The 13,037-nt window shown below is 35.4% G+C and overlaps 1 protein-coding gene across 6 annotated transcripts in view; it reads right to left on the bottom strand.

Annotated features, from left to right (window-relative positions):
* Positions 1–557: 557 nt before the first annotated feature.
* KIAA0408 (KIAA0408 ortholog) overlaps positions 558–13,037 on the bottom strand; it is a 28,713-nt gene continuing 16,233 nt past the window's right edge. For 3 of the 6 annotated variants that reach the window (XM_057489276.1, XM_057489275.1, XM_036903859.2), the window contains 5 exons: positions 12,208–12,448; positions 8,070–8,432; positions 7,903–7,982; positions 4,833–6,156; positions 558–2,787 (listed from right to left, as the gene is read on the bottom strand). In XM_057489276.1, the coding sequence (XP_057345259.1) occupies positions 2,614–2,787; positions 4,833–6,156; positions 7,903–7,982; positions 8,070–8,432; positions 12,208–12,342 (2,076 nt within the window). In that variant the 5' untranslated portion in view covers positions 12,343–12,448 and the 3' untranslated portion in view covers positions 558–2,613. Of the gene's footprint in view, positions 2,788–4,832; positions 6,157–7,902; positions 7,983–8,069; positions 8,433–11,979; positions 12,104–12,207; positions 12,463–13,037 lie in introns of those variants that run through there. The other 3 variants (XM_036903864.2, XM_036903860.2, XM_057489278.1) reach the window with 3 other exon arrangements.

Genomic DNA, 13,037 nt, shown 5'->3' with positions numbered 1-13,037 from the left:
AAATGTAAGTTTTCTATTAACACAAAGGTTTCTAATCAAATATTTCTGAAATATTTACAAATCTCTGATATCCAGGAATGCTGGCATAATGAAGAGTATATTGTTGGGAAGAAAATGCCCATCCAGAATAGAAAAACTACTGCTTGAACACCATAATGCATCAAAGAAAACTTTTAAGGGTCATTTCCATTTAACTGACAGGTTTTTCCATTTAAAAAATTACAAAATGCTTTAGAAGAGAATGTGGAACATCTAAATAATCTTTGCTTTAGTTTATCTTTACAACCCCAATCAAGAAGGTGGATGCTGGAGCTTTTTTACCTTGAATATTATATGATTTTAGTCAACACAGAAGATATTAATACATCCCACTGTTTTAGTCAAATGCTAACAGAAAAAGTGGCTTAAAATTGTGAAGCCTGACAAATAACCCTTTTAATTTAGATAACAAAAGCAAACTCCAAGGAAGTAATGTGACTACCAAATAGCACCCATCCACTTGGTTATCAAATCAATGTCACTGCTTCCAAATCTTCTTAATCCTTGAATATTTTGGGTTTTTTTTTTTTGTGGTTTGTTTTATTAAAGACTACAGATTCCCAATCCACACCCCCTAGAAAGTCTGCTTTAGTAATTATAGGGTGAGTGCAGGAATCTAATTTTTTTGAAAGAGATCCTTAACATTCTGACTTGTATTTAAGATTAAAGACCTTGTGCACAGATCCACAGCAGACTACCTGGGATACAGCGAGGGAGAGGAACAGGTGCGTTGCTCAGCTCTTGGGCAGGCTCTCCAGCGTTACACAGCTGCATCTTCCTAACAGTCCACCACTTTATGTCACAGGCTACCTACCACCTCCCTAGTGTTTTCTCCCTTCAAATGAAAACAATATTATATAAGTGACATCACTTGGTGTTCAGGTTACTTTGCTCTTATAGGTTTCCTATGAAAAAGAATATTATTGAAAGAAAACAAGAGTGAACAGAGTGGATTTATAGCCCTTACTTACCATCTGCTCCAACGTCACATTCTAGAAGTTTAATTCAGCTCAAATGGAAACTCTCCTTATGGGAAAATACGAATCTGTCCATCACCATACCACAGTCTTGAGATTTTTAAGGCTGTCTGGAATTTGGAAATTATTTACTTGACTAGAAGTTGTGGTGTATAATGAAGTGAATTTTCTAAACTGTGAATATATCAGTTCTAAGGGGAAGGGTCTCTGAAGGCTTTTGTCCTAAGAATTTCTTAACTTTCGGTAGTTAAATAAAAGCTTAAGTAGAGTTAATATCTAATAACATAGTTGGTTTTATAGAGAGAAAATGGAGAGCAGTTGTTTCAATCATCTTCAATATAGAATGCCAAGTACCTCAACATATTTCTGTCAGTTCTCCATATGGATTTTATGTGTTCACTGCATTTTATGTATTATAGTGTACAAAATACATCCTTCTGTCCTTTATGTTACTCATGGAAGCCAGAGTTTAGTTTAAGGCTTTTTTTAATACAGCTATGCACTATAAGAAATACAACTCAGCTCTCAATGAAATATCATTCCTGATCTTCCTTGTTAACAACAAAGTGAATTAGTCTTTTATGTACTAATTTTAGAGAAAAGATTAGAAAAATGAAAAAGTAAATGACTTACCTCTATGACTCCAAATAAAGTAGCTGAGCTAAAAGCTTACTACAACATTAACAAAAAAGTAGAATTCATCAAAACTGAATTTCTTTTCATATCCCATTGAAGAAATGTTTGTTACTGATGTTTTGACAAAACAAGCTTTTATGTCATTTTGTTTATAAGGTAGTTTCATGATACTGACTCTGAGGATCAAGTCTACAGTGAAAGCCATACAGACTACCAAAGGGTATATAAAAGCTTTTGTGAACATTTTATACTTGCCTTAGAAGGCTGATCTGTTGAGCCTGTGACAATTTTATTTATTTAAAAGAGTAAACAAAGACTCAATGGTATTAGTCTATGTTTGCATGGATTAAGAAACTATGGGTTGCATATAGAAATCTACCAATGTTAGATAATGTGTATAATTCTTATTTTTCAATGTAGCTGGGGCCAAGGAAGTGGTTAATATGTACCTCAAATGCCTTAAGTGGATACCTACTAAAAGGTATACAAAATATAAATAGCACTGTATATTTTCAAAAATTTTAAACAAACACAAAGAATATTAGGTATACATGTTATAATTTCAAAGGCAACACTAGCACGTAAGTCTTCTTATCTAAATACATACCAGGATACTTACTATTTCAACACATGCACCTAAAAACACATGGTCATGCACATAACCTTGCTTTCTGCCACTTGCAAGAAAAGTCAGAATATACAATATAGTACATTGTTTCAACTTAAACCACATTGGCAAATTAATGAGGATGGCATTAAAAAACTGTGATCTAAGAAATCAAAAGACAGGAAGATAATTATTCCATAGATTAAAAACACTGAAGACTGATGAGGCGTTAAGATTTAAACTGGTTGTCCCAGTGATCTTGAAAGATACAGAAGAGACAGGATTGGCTGTAAGCACTCAGAATGCTCTATTTGGGAATTGGGACTTTATAATCCGGCAATCCAGGCCAGAGACTCAGACCACTGATGCTTCGGATCGCAGAGAAATGGTATAACTATTGGCAGTTCTCCGCAAGGCAGCAGGTGCTGATGGAGCTCTCGATGCCCATCTGGACGGGAGACGGCGATTTGCTGGTCTAGCAGGTCGGGAAAATCCTTTTCCATGTGAGGATTTCACTGCCATGGGTTCCTAAAACACAAATGAAGACATTTATCTCACTAAACAGGTACCAAAAATGGGCTTAATATATTATGGATGTATTAGCATGTTTATAAACAAGAAAAGGCACCAAGAACTAAAGAAGGCATTTATCTAATATTTGTGGTCTTGAGTATTTTAGGCAACGCAACTCACTTTTCAAGTAGAATATGGCATTTGATGTTCTTGTAGATCTCTTCACACTGACAAATCTGAATACAACTGATCTCTTTTGAGAATTAATTATGAGTTCAGGAATCAAAGATCATGTTAGATAATGTTAATAATATGGAACTACAGATGTTTCTTAGTGGTATATTAGGATGTCTAAGTGTTATTTAAAAACAAAAAAATAATAATTTATAGAAGAAACTGTTCATTTATATCAAGCTATCAACACTTTTAGAAGTTGTAAGGACAAGGCACACAAACCACCAAATCTTTTTCCCACTAAGAACCACTGCTACTCTCTCTTGAAAGTTTTAATATTATTATTAAAAGATTTTCAAATATTACTTCATTCCACTTGTTGCTAAAGAATTACTATCTATATTGGGTACCACTGATGAATGTCAACCTCTTCCTTCTCTTCCCTGCCCTTTCTTCCTTCTTTTTTTTTCTTTTTATTTTAGTGGAAGAAAAGCATTCTTACACCTTGTAATTTAAAAAAAATTAAAAAGCTTCCATGACACATTTTATACTTTTGGTTCTCACTGACCTTAACAAAGCCTGGGCTATTTCATCTGAGATCAGACAGTGAGAAAAGCCGCTATTTCTATGACAGTAACCTGCATATTCTTTTTCTCTTCCTGGAATTTTAGGTTTTTTTTAGATTTATCCCCAGTGAAGGGGGATAAAGAATTACTCCTAGGGATTGTAACAGAGGAACCCTCCCAAACCTTCAATCAATGCAAAAATAAGAAACAGTAATATTTCTTGTTAGCTAATAAGAATTTGGCTTGTTATTATATATATGTTTCCATATCCCATTTAAAGCTACAGGTATTTATGGGCTCAACTAAAAAACAGAAATACAAAAGCAGGGTAACGATCTACACCTTGCAAACAGGCAAAGTTTCTGATAAAATGGATGTAAACTGGTATTTCTGTAGGGTTTGAAAGCCACATAAAAATATTTTTCTAGAAAAGAGGGAAGCAACCTGCATAGTTTAAAACTATGTTTTATACACACCGCATTATGTAAAACTAGGATTTTCGAAGCCTTAACTAATGATGCAGTATGTCACCTTGTAGCTTTTTATAAATTATGCATAAAAAGGGACTGTTGGACAGCTCTTCACTGTAAATACCAATCTCCTCAACCTCTTTTTCTCCTCTAACTAGTGAAGATAATATTTTTTTAGGAATAGACTGGAACAAAAAAGGCTAACAGTTTGTTTAAATACCTATTTTTGAGGCCAATTTCCATATTAACAATTTATACAAATAAGAATATCTTTAAACATTTTTAAGCCACAATTTTTTATTTTCATATACTATCTTTTAGCTCCACAAATAAGAGAACTTTATAAGGTACTATCTTAAAAGATGTGTTTTATCAATACTCATGTTCCTGTGACTAATCCCATGAGAAAAAACATGAATCAAATGCTGAGAATGACTGAGCCAATCATAGCTATTATCTGCAAAGCGCATGTTATTTTAAAGCTATTTCCCATATACTTTAAAAAATATAAACACTTTAAAATAATAAAATTCTATAAAACACAGGCACATTTGTAGCACACATTTGATCTTTGTAAGATTCTTAAGCCCATTTATTATATTTATGTTGTCCCATATCAGAATTTTTAAAAAGTTATGTTATTCCCAGTCTTAAAAACTGCACTTTGAAAAGTTTGTCTTGAGTTATAATCCTCAGATTTTTATTTATTCCCAAAAGATGGATCAAGAAATTAAGAAGATGCCAAAACATGTGCCTACATTTTACCTCTATGAATGGGCAATTGACTGAATTCTGAGCCATTGCTAAATACGGAAGCAAATCTACCAAAATCTGTTAATTGACTTCTCACCTCTGTTATCTTTTTCCAATCTACTCCTTGCTTCACTTGCTGTACCCCACACATAGCTGTTTTTTGCTGAAGCTCTTCTTCTATTTGGAGCATTTCTAAATGCTGACTTGGTGTGACCCCACCACTGACATCAGAATGACATTTGGTCCAATTATCCTGGAAGCATTTAGAATTTTGCAGGTCAGACCCCACTGATGTCTCATAGGTTTTCAGCAGCTTTTCCACAACACCATAGTTGGACCTAGGATCAGCCGATCTGGGTCGACCAGACAAATTACTCGGTCGCCAATCATGCTCGTGGAGCATACTCCGGTAACTGCTATGACTCATGCGTCCCTGCATTTGTCTGACTAGGCCTGTTGTAGGTTTTTTGGTGGCATTATCAGGCACATTTACAGGCATATGGGCACTAGTTTTGAGAATTTCAGACCCACTGTCATTTTCTGCCATGTTACCTACACGAGTAACTACAGTATCACAGGACTTAAGATCATCAGATGATTCTGAGTAGCTTTGATTTTGCCGCATTGCATGACAATTTCTATCGGTTCTAAATACAGCTCTGTTAAATTCATCAGTCTTTGCTGCTAGCTTATCATTCCTAGTGTTCCTTTTAAAGCTACCATCGAAACTGCTAAGTGGGCCACTGCACTGTGTCACCAAGCTGCTATAGTCATTGTTTATACAAAGATCAAGATGAGATTTAGCAGGATAAGCTGGGATCAGCTTTTCATATTTTGGCTTACTGGGAGTAGAGCAGGTTTTCTGAAACCACAATGTAGAGGGGCTACTTTTTGCACCTATCCTGGTGTCATATGGCCACATGCTAAGTCCAATATTCTCATTACATGGAATCTTGTTCTCTGTTTTGGTTTCTTGTGCCAAAGAAGAAAACATGAGACCATCTTTTAAAGTCTTGCCTTCATTTAGACACAGTGTAGGCATTTCATCATGCCTCAGAAGGAAATGAGGACTGCAGTTCCTTTCACTTTGACCTTCTTGGGCCACCTGTCTGTGGTGGCCTAAACTTTCCTTCAAACTTTCATGGGCGTGTTCAGAATATGAGGTGGGAAAATTTCGAGATGTGCTTCTTGGAGGAGGAACAGGTGGAGTTTCAGTACTTGGCAGATCAGTTGTATCAGTTTCACATTTTTTCATAGAACTGCTCTGGAGCATATCGGTACAGCTCAGATTTTTTCTGTTTTCCTGTTTTTCTTTTTCTAAAATGATTGGAAGAATGCATTGGCCATTGTTGATCATGTGGTCTTCATGAGGTATATTAATTACATTTGGCATTTCCTGGAGAAATGAATCTGGCTTCATCCTGAACAATTATAAAACATGGTGTATTAATAACTTTATTTAGGACAAGCTCTTAGAAGAAACCACAGCTCAAGCAAAAGATTTCTGCTATAGTAAGAGGAATCACAACCTCTTCAAATATTTTTATATAAACCCTCTAGTAAAATCCACCTCTCAGTGTTGCATTCAAGGCTCTACATACTCTGATACAAACTTTCCTTCCAACCTTTGTTCTCAGTTTTTCTATTAGCTGAAACTTTGCTTGTACTCACACTAGATTGTGTAGTTACGTGGGTGTCTGTGGCGGGCATTCCCATTTCTATAGGTTTTCTCCTGCCATTTCCTCACCTCTGCTCTGCCTCCTTAATTCCCATTCATTGTGCCATGTGAGATCAAATTCCTCCCCCTGAATTTGAAAGAGCATTCTAAGTAGTAGGACAGAAATCTGAATAAAACTACAATGAGACATGAAGAATACCAAATGGAAGGTACTCTTTGGGATTGAAAGAAAGCTAAGAACTTTTTGGCTGAGTAGAGTAAAGGACATACAGGCATAGTGAGCTGCAATACAAACCACGTGGCTATTCAAGGAACAATGCATTCTTTGGTATAGAGGGATTCCAAAGTAAAGTGGACAGGATGATGGAAAATAAGAGAGAAACATGAGGTTAAATTGTAGTATCTTTGAATTACATATTAAAGATTTTGAACTTTTTTCTAAAGGCCCAGAGTAACAGGGAAAACTTTATATCAGTTATGATTTGCCTAAGAATATTGGCAAGTAAGTTTTTCTGAATTCAATCAAAATAAAAACCTAAATACAGCAATATAGATTTACAAATTAAAGTTAATTAATCACACTGATAAGTAGAAATCATATTTATGTCTCCTCAATTTACAACATACTATGAGACAGCTTACAATAAAGTGCAGATAAATACTCTTAAATAAATGAACACAGCGGGTGAAAGATACATGGGCAGGTAGAGGTTAAAATTATATGTAAGACATGCTTGGATATGAAAATCAATTGTAAGTCAGTGCAAAAATTCTCTCTGAGCTTCCTAAATAAAGAAAATAAGGAAATACATTGCTGTAGCTTTCAAAGAGAAGCATACTGCCACCCTAGGAGATAAATGTTGATCCTAGAACAATCCATCTTTACTTGCAGAGAATTCCAATTTATTTTTTAATTTGGTTAAAACTTTCTTTTACAACTAATAGGTGTTTCTGAATGGAAACAGCAGTTTTTATGGCATTGTATGTACGTGTGTACATATTTATAATATATAATGTATTATTCTAAAAATTATATATGTATAAATACATAATAAATTTTGAAAAATAAATGATTGTTAGGTATAAAATATTTCAGTAGATTATCATTACATAATTAAAACACACATTGCTAAATCTGACACTGTTTAAAGATGTATTTAACTGGATTAGCCCTGCTGTACACTCTTCCCTTGGCCAAATACTCAAAATGGAAAAGAACTACATTAGAAAATACTTGTTAATTTATTATGGAGGGTACCTTAACTAAACACCAAAAAAGGAAAGTATTCCTAACAGTCAAATTACAAAGACAATTACACAATTTGCTTTAAGAATTAGTGGAGCAAGAAATATACAATTAAAGCTTTTAATAACTCATTGTTAATTCTCACTAACAAAGTGTAAGGAGAAGGCAGTTTGGATTCATTAACTGAAAACAAAATTTTTCTTGACTTTCTAGTATAAAATAACCACAGACATACCAGCCTACCTTCTGTTGTTAGACCTCTTTCGTATTTCCTCTTGAAAGCTGCATAATTCTTCACTAACTTTGGCAAGTTCTTCAAGAGCCTTTATGTATAAAAGTATAGTGTGTTAGTACTTTGATACGTAAATATTTCTTTAGAAACAGTTCTAGGCCAACCACACCTTACTTACCGTGTTGAGGGCACCCGAACAGCTCTTGCCTTCTTTCCCAGAAGTCCTCAGGTCAGACCAGACCTCACACGCAAATTGGTTGTCTATGGCCAGTGGATCCATAAGCCCTACTTTTGATTTTTTTGCTGTCTTTTGTTCCTTACACATGTGATTTCCTTCACTGAGTAAGCTCTGCTCTGTTTTATTTCCTTTCTCCAGACCATCCCTGTGATTCATCCCTGTAAATTCACATTGTTCTGAATTGGGGTAATTTGGAGACGATTCCAACACTCTACCTTGAATGGCCTTCTCATGATCAAAATCAATGATCTTAGCATGTTCATTCATGTTGAATTTCCTTCGAAGCTTTACTTCATGACAAAGCTGTAAGGAAAACAAAGATAAAACTTTTTTCTCCTAATTCAGTCTGCCAACTTTTTTTCTTTTTTTTTTTTTACTTTGCCAATATTTTTGATGCTTAGTACAGTGTTTTGAGTTCTGTTTGCCATATCACTATATGAAACTCTGGGGTATTAATGCTTATGCATCCAAATAGTGCTTCCTTGGCTAAAATCTGTGTAAAGCTACTTTTAGTAGGTCAAAGCACAGATGGTAATTTCTATCTTTCTGAGTAGAAATCGACTCATTCAAAAATATAAAATAAACCTGTGTCTACATATAAATGCTACAATGTTACAGAACAACCTCAATCAATCACTGGCCATGCTCTCTAATTGCTTTCAGAAAGAAGCAAGGGTTTAACATTAAAGTCATGTCTTTAAAATATATGATCCCACTTGCATGCCAACATTTAACTGTTTAAATAGTTGAAAAGCTCATACAGTTAAGGCAGCTCTTCCATTTCCTAAGTAGGCATTTTGCAATCAAAGGATGTTTCTTTGGTAGGTAGGTTGGTGAGGGCTAGGTGTCACTGAGATTTTTCAAACGCCAAGGCTATACACATTCAAAAACAATTTTTTATCTTGATGAAAACAAATGTGATCCTGTCTTATGTGATATAACAGAACTCTAAGGTGTTGGTCATCTGTTAGTCTACATAAATAAGTGGACACAAAATTATTCCTTAATGGGAACTTCATTTAACCTGCAGGCACTTGCTTAGCCCCTAAAGAAAGGAAGTGACTTTTCTTCAGGTTTGAGTTCTAGGAAAGCTGCTCAACTTTCAAAGGAGTCTGTCAGATAATGATTAAAGCAAACTACATTTTACAACATCTGTATCTGTACAACATCTATTATTCAAGGAGTATAAGATTTTTTGCTGCTCAGTATTTACCCAAGCTCAGATGAGAGAAGCACTACATACAGTTGATGCCAGAAGGACATACAGCACATTTATTTCCATAGACCCTTCTACATGTATCACTGAATGAACTCAAGATAGTCATCAAATTGCAGCCATGAATCAACTATTATGGCTCCTGTAAACTTATTTGTACTGAACTATTGTGGGCATTATGATTTTGGCTGACCATGAGGGATGATACAAGAAGTGAACCTCAAGAGTACCATGTTAAACCTAAGGATGCTTTTAGTGACCCCTCTTCTGGAGGAGCTACGGATGAAAACAAAATGCTTTAGTTCCAGAATCATGAACAAAAGCGCTGTTCCTAGGAAACAGGTTTGCTTTTGTCTTCTGAATACTGAGAAATATGCATCTGATAATGTGCATGTTAGTCACTAGAAAGATAGCCACACTGCCTGCATTTCCCATGTGATCCTTCCTCCTGCCTTCACCTCATCTTTCCCCTTTTATTTGGGCATGCTTTACCTGAGGGAGAATATTATATGCCGTCTTAAACTGTCTTGAGGACTTAAGTGAGGTATGAATAAACCAAGAACATAACGCTGGAAAGAACATACAACAAGTAACAAAACTGACGGAAAGCAATTTATTTCGTGTAAGAGAATCTGTGTTACCTCATACCCAGCCCTTGTCAAAGGTTATCTGATCATTGGAACAAAAGGAACAAACAGGAAAGATTATTATAGGGTTAAGAAAAAAATTCCCAGGCACCGATAGACTCTATGCAGGTTTCTATTTGGATTATTCTGGTTTCAAATGATTCAAGTATGTACATCTTGGTTTTTCAATCACAGATGCAATGATTGCAGATCAAGGCTGAACCGAGAAGCATTACCATGTTATTATGCAGTGCTAGACCCTGTCAACTAGGTATTATCACTTGAATTAATGAAGTTATATGTGTGCTTTTGGGAATCTCTATAGTTTTCTAATGCATGGCTTAATGATTTGTGTCTGATATAACACACAGAATTTAGTGATACATGTTAAACAAATAGAGTCATTATACTTGTGGCTATTAAGGTTTTTCCAACTGTTGTTAGATTTTAGCTTAAAAGCAATTGTCTTGATTCTCTGTAACATGTGAATATACTGTCCTATTTTCCTCAGTCTTTGCTAATCCCAGCTTTGTAGCCTGTGAGAAGGAATGTATAAAAGGTATGCTCTTAAAGAGTACAAACCTGGGGGTAGAAAGGAAATACATATTAGTATGATAAGGGGAGCACAATGCTAGTATTCAGGTACTAAATGATATCTTCTATGGGTGTTCTGGGGAAGCATATTAACCAAACATGCTCCCAGGTATGGAGCTGTATACTGCAGCCAGCAAGACATAAATAGGACCACAGCTACTGTCCAAGATGGAGAAAAAATATTACAGCCCTTCTGTCTCCTTGATGCAAAAAGGGATGGTATTTCTATGGACTAGCATCTTTTGTTTAAAATATGTTTAATGCCTGCTAATTGGTATGGCTTATATTTACCACAGAATCTACAGAGCTGGCAGAATAATTATTTGATGATAAAAAATTTAACAACAGCTGATTGTTTTAGCTACATGGCTTAAACAATTGGCTAGACTAATCTTGACTCCTTTAGGCATTTGCTTGCATGCTAGAATTATCTGAGACTGACTGAGATCTGTTACTAACTGGACTTTTCAAACCTTTGGAAGCCAGAGACCCATGAACTCAGGTTTCTGTCTGGAGTTCTGGATTCTGATTTAAGCTAGGCCTCTCCTTGTTGATTGAATCTGAGTCTGTGGGTGGAGGAGTTAAGAAAGTGAGCAAAACACTTCTTCCAAACTATAAAGGGCCAAGCAGTAGATTTTCATCTTAATCTCTAACCATACACTACATGCCTGCCTTCTCAAGCTTGATTTTAGAAAAACAGTTTAATAGCTATGTGTTTTTAATTTTTCCTTTCAGCATGCCAACTTGTATTTTATTCACAACCAATTATATGGCTGTTAATAAGGAAAATATTTGCACTATAAACACATAAAGCACCAGCTTTGATTGCCTGTATTTGAATAAAGGCCAAAGAATTTGTTGAAATAACCGGTTTGGCAATGTGCACAAAACCATGTAAGTCAATACCATGGATGTTACTAGAAGAAAGCAAGATAAGTATAAATAATTTTCAGTTGGAACAAGCTTGAATATACACCAATGTAAATGCCTAAAGGAAATATTCCAGGGCCAACAGGCAGCGAAATGGTTAATGGGGAAAAATGACTATATCACCGTCATGGCATGTCATTTTCATAACTCCTTCCTAACAGATGTGCCAATAAATGTGGCACACCCTGCCAGAATAAATAGCATGCCCACTGTCATTTTCTGCTTGACATATGACACTCCGTTTGATTATACTGAATTACCTAATATGCAATTTCCTTCAGTAGATATTATTCATAAATCATCTCAGGAAAGATCTGTATTTTAATGCCCAATTATAGTTTTGCTAATATATATGTTCCACCACTTGTTGTCTTTCTTATATTATCCTCCTGGCCACTGAATTTGAAAACTTATGCAAAAAATACATACCTCACTTTTAATACCAAGGCACTCTAGCCAAAAAATAATAAATTGATATACTCACTTGCTAGCAACGGTTCGAGTTCTTAGTTTTCATGCAAGGCTGTAAAATAAGTGTAGTACCTTTTGTACCACTGGGTAAAGTTACGCTATTTTTGGTCTAGCAAATGTCACCGAGACATGCATCTCTTAGGTGGAATAAGGAAAACAGAAATCATTTCCAATACAAAACAACTTCAACAGAATTTTCATCTGAGCTTGAAGTTTCCAATGTATTCAAATAAACTTGTACCTCTTCTATCTTCTTCTGCATGATCTTCCATTGACTTTCCCATTCCTTCCTTTCACTGTCAAACTGGTCCAGTAATTCCATCTTTTCCTTGTGCCAGTTAGTCTCTGTGTTTCCCCACTGCTTCTGAAGGTCCATGGCAACCACGTGAGTGTTAGTGAAGGGGTGTTTCTGCTCGTCTCTGCCTTCTCTTAACTGTTCCTTGGAAGCTTGGAGGTGTTTTATTTGAAGCAGTCTCACTTGCCTTTAAAAGAAAGCCTAATATAAACATGACAAGAGAGCGTTCCAAATCCATGCGCTTTCTGGAAAACATTTTATCATTTTGTCAAGTCATCACCATAAAAAAAGTAGAGGAAAATCGGACTCAGAAGTAAAGAAGAGATGACAACAAATTTGCTTAAGAAGAAGAAACTAACAGAGTCAAAAAAAAAAGTATCATCCAAAGCTTTTTTCTTTTTTTCCTGAGACCAGACAGCAAAATTATAGTGAACAAGATGGTTAAATACGTACATGACATATAAATAATGCTTAACTAACCACCTAAAGATAGAATTTTTCACGAATATCTAAGAGCAGAAGTACAAAATTCAATGGTGTGATCACATCTACAAAATTGTGGTAGATTCTGCTGCAGCAGAGTGACACTCCTTGTGACCTGAGGCAACCAGATTATATAGTTCTGTGACCTAAAGTCCTAACACAGTGCGGGACTACCAACTCAATTTTATATTTAGAGTTGAAGCCCAAGTGTGATGACTGTATGAGTAAGACCCCAGACTTGGTAGTCAATCTGGGACCGACATATCAGCAAAACAAACAAACTAAATCATAAA

Source organism: Manis pentadactyla, chromosome 12 (assembly GCF_030020395.1).
Source record: "Manis pentadactyla isolate mManPen7 chromosome 12, mManPen7.hap1, whole genome shotgun sequence".
In the NCBI taxonomy this organism is placed as follows: domain Eukaryota; kingdom Metazoa; phylum Chordata; class Mammalia; order Pholidota; family Manidae; genus Manis; species Manis pentadactyla.
This window is presented reverse-complemented; position numbering and strand designations above follow the sequence as displayed.